Genomic DNA, 7,048 nt, shown 5'->3' with positions numbered 1-7,048 from the left:
AATTTGAAGCCTGATTTTTTAATGTTACATCTAATTTACTCAATTCTGTATTAATTTTATTCAATCTAAAGCATGCTTAGTGCTATATAATATCAATTATTTAATAATGAGGCAGCATAATGGTAATTTTTGTGACTGTAGTGAGGAGGTACACTACTCTTCACATTAAAAAATAATGCATTTTTTATTTTGTTTTTAACTGGAATGTATACAGCGTTTCCTCAGACTACATGCACAGTTACCTTGTTTTAGGGGGATCTGATATGCAACATACCTTGGGAATCTTTTAACACTAGCAGGCTCAGCAAGTAGTCCATGCAGCTTTTCTTCATGATAAGAATAGCTGTGGGAAGGCTGAAGAGTATAAAGAGGAAAAAGAAAAAACTATCTGCACTTCAAAGATTCTCTTCAGATGAAGCAGATAGAAAATCCACATAGATTACTGCAGGAGCTGTAGGTGAAATTAAAAGTTGCCATCTCGAATATATGCATTTGCCTGAAGTATTCTTTACGTTTACATATTCTAGGGTGGATGCAGCTGAAAAGATATACACTGGTTTTTTTTCTCTAGTCTGAAAGTGTTGGGACTTTAAACTTGGGGTCTGTTAATACTGAGATCACATTTACAGTCCAAAGGATTATGTGTCCAGCATGTAGCAATCTTGATTATATTCCGCTCAGGATGTGGGAAAGATGCTATTAGAAACAAAACAATCAATTCACTTAGACAGTCCCACAAACATGCTTTATGGCATCTGCCTCCTACTCATTTTAAGTGAGGTTTTATAGTGACACATTGGTGAAGATTAGTACACAACTGCAGGCAGATGCCCGTGACTGATTCAATTGTTTGCACTGACACTCACAATTGCTGTAATTGCAACTGAAGTGATACAAGCCATTGCAAAAAACAGACAAAGTGAAACCAACATGTTCCTCAGAGATTTTATTAGATGAAACCCAGAAATGCACACTCCACTGTTTTTTCTTGGTATGAAATCACCACAGCATTTCTGTTTGCTATGCCTGCAATATTGTCCTCGTTGATTTAACATAAGATTCAAAAGGCCTCTTTAGAAGCAGAATGTGTACAGTAAAGGCAATACATTCCAGCCTCACTTGTTTATAAAAAATTCTTTTCAAAAAAAGTGATTAAAAGATAAAGCAGCAAATAATTTTTAGAAGATCAGTAAGAATTTAATGTGATCCTAAGCAAGTAATATTTCTAAGCTCTAGCTTTCCTGTATGCGCCAAGTGCAGCTACCATTGTTGCTTTCCTCTTTTCCTTCCAAAACCGCTTAACAGCATTAATGTTCAAAGCTGGTATTTCTGAAGAGGAGTGACCATCTTCTACAGCCTCTAGAGAAAGAGAAAATGGATGTTCAGAACCAGGTAGTACCCAAAACCTTCCTGAGAAGCGATTGCCTTGTAGCCTGCCAAGCAAGTTCTCATGCAGTACTGAAGACTTCCTTCAGACTGCCTACGCTACTGGTGGCTCAGTCCAAAGGAATTAAGAGATGATCCATGTAGGAGCTGAGGATTTAACACATTCACTCCCCACTTACAAAAGAAAAGGAACTTTTGCAGACATGTTTCACTTAAAATGGAAACCCCTTTGCAACATAACCCATATTCTCAAGGTATTTTTAGCATCTTCATCCTGGACACTAGAAAGCTTCCATTTAAATGCTCAAGACTGTGATTTTATCTAACCCTCCTATATCAGATAAAAACAAAGAAAACCCCAAAACTTTACAGCAAAGCAAAAAATGCCTGAGTCTGTCCTATGTTCATTTAGAGCAGTCCAGAGTGATAAAAAAGTGCTTTTGTTCCAGCTGCAGTTCTCCACTTATATACACGAATTCACTCACACTGATCACATAGGACTCACAAGTGGCAAAGTAGACAGGGAGGCAGCAAAAACTTTAACTAAATTTTGTGTTAATCTTATTAAAGAAAGAAGATCATCTCCTCCCAATATTTAAATTGGAATTAGGCTTGCCAATATATTGGAGAGGAGATATCTAAATCGACAATGTGTTGCATCAGAAAGGAATTCCGAGAAATTGAAGGCAAGTGTTTTAAATGTCTCCAGTTACAGCACAGTGCTGGAGAAGGTCAAACGCCCAGACAAGTTTCCTATAAAGAGACTTGTCAGATCTGCTGCTTCGAACACGAGGCTCACACTTGCCTTGCGTGCATGCAGCTGGGGAAGCACACCTGGTGGGTTAGCAGCACAAGAGAGAGTCACGCTGGGAGTCCGTGTCAGGGACAACCAGGCAGCTACACCTACGGTCTGAGTAAGAGCGAGGCCATGGCACTGCCCTGTCCTGCGCCCCAAGGCGGAGCAAGCCCTCGGCAGAGCAATCTGCTGAAAGGGAGCCTCCTGCGCTCTGTGTATGTAGCTCACCTCACTCCTGGCTGTAAGACTCTGCCCCATGTTTCCCATGGTGGTTGGCTATGTTACACTAGAAGATGGGCTGGTGTAAGGTGCTCCATTAAAAGCTGGAGGGAGAACACACATTGAAATGCTGTAGGTACCACAGCAGCACCTCTGGAGAGGGAGGCTGTGCAGCCGAACGGCTGTGATTGCCTCGCAGCTCTACTGGAGGAGGGTATGCTGCTGTGCTGTGGGCATGTCACCCTGAAAACCAGGCCTGGCAAAGTGCCTGATAAAAGGCATTTCCTCTCTAATGCAGACAAGACAGAGGAGCAATTTATTGCAACGGGCCAACAGCACAAGGTGTTGTTGCCTTCAGTGGTTTTAATTTGGTAACATTTAGATTCCCAAACACCATGGACTGCACCATAAAAAGCACTTCCAGGCTCAGGCAGAAAAGAGGAATGAACATTAGCCTCGCTCTACAAAGGATTAAAGTACTCAGAGCCATATCAGAAACTAAGACAGGGACAGCAGCCGAAGCCGGATGCCCTAGGGTGAATGAGTGCTTGAATACAAAATCCCCCTTCATACATGTATATGCTGATCTGTACATTTCAGAAATCTAGCACTTGAAAATGAGATCTTACCTTCTTTACTGCTTTTGTCTAAAGAAGTCAAGAACCTCCTTATGCCCTGTAGCCTCTGCCTGTAAGTAGAAACATGAATAAATCCTGCCATCCTGTGTACCAGGACATGCAAATACTTACTTGTGGGAAGTAAGAATATGTTACCACAAAATAATTAAAATCCAATTTAAATTTTAATTTCTCTGACATAGATGAGAAAATTCTGGCTCCAATAATTTGTTACTTCGGAACAGCATCAGACTTGAGTTTGTAACAAACTCTAATCCAGTTTATAGTCCCCAAAGCAGCATTTACTTTTCCCAGAGTAATATTATCTGATGGCGTGTGTTATTACTCACACAGCTAGCGCGCCATATGGAGTACAGCCATATGCACACTTACTACTTGTAGGGGATTCCTGCCATCATAACCAGTTTGCTCCAGGTCTGCGCCAGCTAGGTGCCAGGCATACAGCCCATCCACATCACCTTTAGCTGCAAGGCTGAAAAAAAGAATAATTAATATTGGTTCTAAATCCATCAGTCCATTTCAGTGCACTCCTGGGTTCTGTCAATTAGCTCAGCAGGTAAACACTGAACCAGAACAGGCTCAACATGGCTGCCAGGGTAGAGAGGTAAGTAAAGGAACACTATTACAACAGCTTTGAATAGCTGAGCAAGCAGCACAGCTTGATGAATCAGTTCCTTAAATTAATAGGGCTGTGTATAAGTACTTACAACAAGCTAGTTTCACATAGTGGGTGTGACTATGACCAAAGGGGAAAAAAAGTCATGCAGTTTCATATTTCACAACACAATATTTATCTCATGAAATGAGTTGGGGGGAGGGCAATGGGTAAATCAAGATGCAGCTGAGTGAGAGCACAAGCAGATGTGCTAGCAATTAGCATGCCTTATTTAAAACCATTAAGAAACCCCCTTCACAAGTCTGCATAACTATGGTTGCTATCAGAAGTTATGACTGCATATTTATGTGATATCATTTGGACAATAACACAGCTTTTTTTTTAGTTTTGTAAGACAGTTTGTAAGATTTAAATGGGCAGCAAGCAAAAAAAAAGCTTTTTAAAGATGACCTCTATCTGCCACACATAACAAGCGATAGAAAGGATCAAAACAAATCAAATACAAATAAGTGAGTTAAAGTTTTCAGAGGAATGTACATCACACTGTTTCTTCGCACATCTGCTGGTAGTCTTATCCATAATACTTAAGGTTTATTTCTAACTTTAATTTTGGTAGAAGGGCTAACAGCATGTACATATGCAAAAGCACGACCGTCTGTACCAGGCCTGTGGACAGGCTGAGAGGACAGCAAGGCTGGGAGGACTATCTTTGGTTTTCTCAAGCTACCAACATTTGTCAGGCTTCAGACCTGAGCTTGCCATGTGCTTGCAGATTGTTTCAGCAGAACCACACTGATAATCATCAAGTGAGGTTGAATCTCATTAAGAGAGGGGGAACCCTTCCCAAACTTATTAAGTACAGTTTGCTGCCTTGAACAGTGCTCGCTGTGGGGAATGGCATACTGCTGGCACAAGGGATGGAGGAGGGTGATGGACTCCTGGGTATGACAACCAAGCCAGGCAGACCTGGTGGAGAGTGGAGAAGGCTGGAAGATACAAGGGGCAGTCAGTCAGGTAGGCTTATGGAAGAAACCCTGAAAGCAAGGCTGCAACATTCACTTCTCTGCTAGGCTGAAGTCACTTCTGTTGTTGATTAAATCTCTTTAAGTACCTGAAAAAACGTTTTCAGGGGAGTGAAAGCCTCTAATTGCAGCAGCATGAGCAGAAAGTCAGAGAGAGGTTTTTGCTTGCAGCAGTCCCAGAGGTTGCGCAGGAAAAGGGAAAGCAGACGGTCTCTTGTCTGTATTCCTCCATGCAACCCTACCAGCCCTGAGGCCGGGCAGAAGATGTGCAGCTGGAGCCTTTGGAGGACAGGGACAGGGAAGTGACAGTGGGGTGCTATGACATTTAACAGTGCTTCATTCTGACATCATGAAGAAAAGGGTCAATAAATTGTTAATGAAAACTTCCATCAAAAAAAAGGCCCCTCAGAAGCAATTAAGGAAACAGAGAAAGGCAAAGGAGTTCTAACAGGAAGCTCAGTGGGAAGTCCTTAAGCTGCAGGAAAAAAGTAAGCAGTAGTAAACCAGAGAAGAAATTGCTAAGCAGCCACTTCTGGAACACAAGAATTATCTTTACTTACAAAGAGAAGTCTCTTGCCATTGACACTGGAAGGTCCTAGAATTAAGGAACAAACAAACAGACAAAAAGCCTGCCTAGCAAGTGAGAGTTACAAGCATCTCTAACACTGGGCAGGAAAGCAGTGCAATTGCCAAACTGAATCTCATCGTTCAGTCACATGCAATGCAGGAACCACTTTGGGCAAAGACCAGCACATTTAGAAATATTATCAACCTACATACCCAGGGCAATTCAGCTAGCATCACTGTAAGCAACAAACAGGGACTACTGCACTTACTTGAAAATTAACTGCCTAATAGCACCTGTTCAGAAAGAGCAACTTAACCCACGTTGCCAGAGGTCAACACTGTGAAGTCGCCTCCTTCCGTGACATTAGAGCAATCCAAATACAGAGAAGTATCTTCAATTTTCCAGCAGCAATTTACTGATCAAGTGAGAAATGTATTCCATGGGGACCATGACCCAGAGAACAAGAAGTGATGTAGCTTGCGAGAAAATTAAGATATCATTCTAAATAGAAGGTACCTACTATTCACTAAATTGATTATAATCAAGAACACCAGAAAACATTTTCTCCAGTTCCAGATCTCTGTCAAGCCAAACACATCTATATTTCCTTTACGCACTGTAAGTGTACTTCATATAGTCAAATGTATACATAGGACTTCTCAACATATACTACGGGGACCTTTGCTCTGCATTTTTCTCAAAGATATTTATGCCAGAAATTCCAACTCCAAGTGCATCCTCTAAGCAGCAAGTCCATCATTTTTTTAATAATTAAATGGAATAAAAATAACTTCAATATACACTTACCAGGGTGTTTAAAACCTGCTTTGCTGACAAAAAACTACTTACCACGTTTTACTAAACTCTGACTGATACCTTTTACAGCAGATAATCCCAGGTCTGCTGCCCATCAATACTCTTGCATTTGAAAACAATGATTATGTACCTATTTCAGCTTCAGCACGGCTGATGTAGCCATGATGATGACAGAGCGAAGATATTGAGAATAGTGATAATGCAATTATGCTCTCTGATTTTGTGCTCTCCTGTCACACTAGCATCAAGCAAACTCAGTTATAGGAGCTGCTAGTTAAGGGGTGCTCTGTTACTGTCAAGGTACCAGGAGTGAAGCTGCTCAGGTCTCAGGGAGTTTAGAAGGACAAAAGCCAATGCAGATCTAGATCTGGGAAGTAGTGCATACAGTGAAATGACACCTTAGGGCTCCCTCCTGCCTCCTCAGGTACTAGGAGGGATCTTTCCCAGGGACACAAAGCTCTGCTTTTTCAGCAATTCTCCTTTTTCAGTGTCTATATAAAGCAATCAGGAAAGACTTTCTTTTTTGTAGGTGTATCATCACCCTACGAGAAGAGATTTTTTTAATTCCTTTTTTTAAAAAAATAAAAATTCTCAAAAAGCAAGTTAAAAGTCCAGCACTAGGCATGGTTTGTTCTGTCCTGAACACATTTGAGAGTGCTGCTCTTAGCTTAGATTTGGGAGTGTGTATCTCCACCTCGCTCTCTGTTGAGACAGACTTTTTTGAAAGATAGCAGGCATTAGAAGCTTGGTCCTAATTCCTGCAGAGGCACATTTATCCTTCCTCCCCCAGCCTTACCCCCCAAGTTTATGTTAAATTGAAGTGGCATCTTACTCTGAAAGTTGCTGATTTTGAAAGGCTGCATCCTTGTATATTGTATCATATCATTTTATGAAATCTAAGAATATGAAAGAGAAGGCTGGTTTGACATTATGCCTCTCTTTAGTTTTGTGAAGTACAGACTTTATACAGAGTATCTCAATTATATA

The 7,048-nt window shown here is 41.1% G+C and overlaps 1 protein-coding gene across 1 annotated transcript in view; it reads right to left on the bottom strand.

Moving 5' to 3' along the window:
- Positions 1–931: 931 nt before the first annotated feature.
- Positions 932–7,048, bottom strand: part of ASPG (asparaginase) — a 49,688-nt gene continuing 43,571 nt past the window's right edge. The window contains exons 14-16 of the mRNA XM_064460883.1: positions 3,412–3,511; positions 3,031–3,089; positions 932–1,359 (exon numbers count right to left, since the gene is read on the bottom strand). Of these exons, the coding sequence (XP_064316953.1) occupies positions 3,036–3,089; positions 3,412–3,511 (154 nt within the window). The 3' untranslated portion in view covers positions 932–1,359; positions 3,031–3,035. The remainder of the gene's footprint in view (positions 1,360–3,030; positions 3,090–3,411; positions 3,512–7,048) is intronic.

Source organism: Phalacrocorax carbo, chromosome 9, assembly GCF_963921805.1.
Source record: "Phalacrocorax carbo chromosome 9, bPhaCar2.1, whole genome shotgun sequence".
In the NCBI taxonomy this organism is placed as follows: Eukaryota; Metazoa; Chordata; class Aves; order Suliformes; family Phalacrocoracidae; genus Phalacrocorax; species Phalacrocorax carbo.
This window is presented reverse-complemented; position numbering and strand designations above follow the sequence as displayed.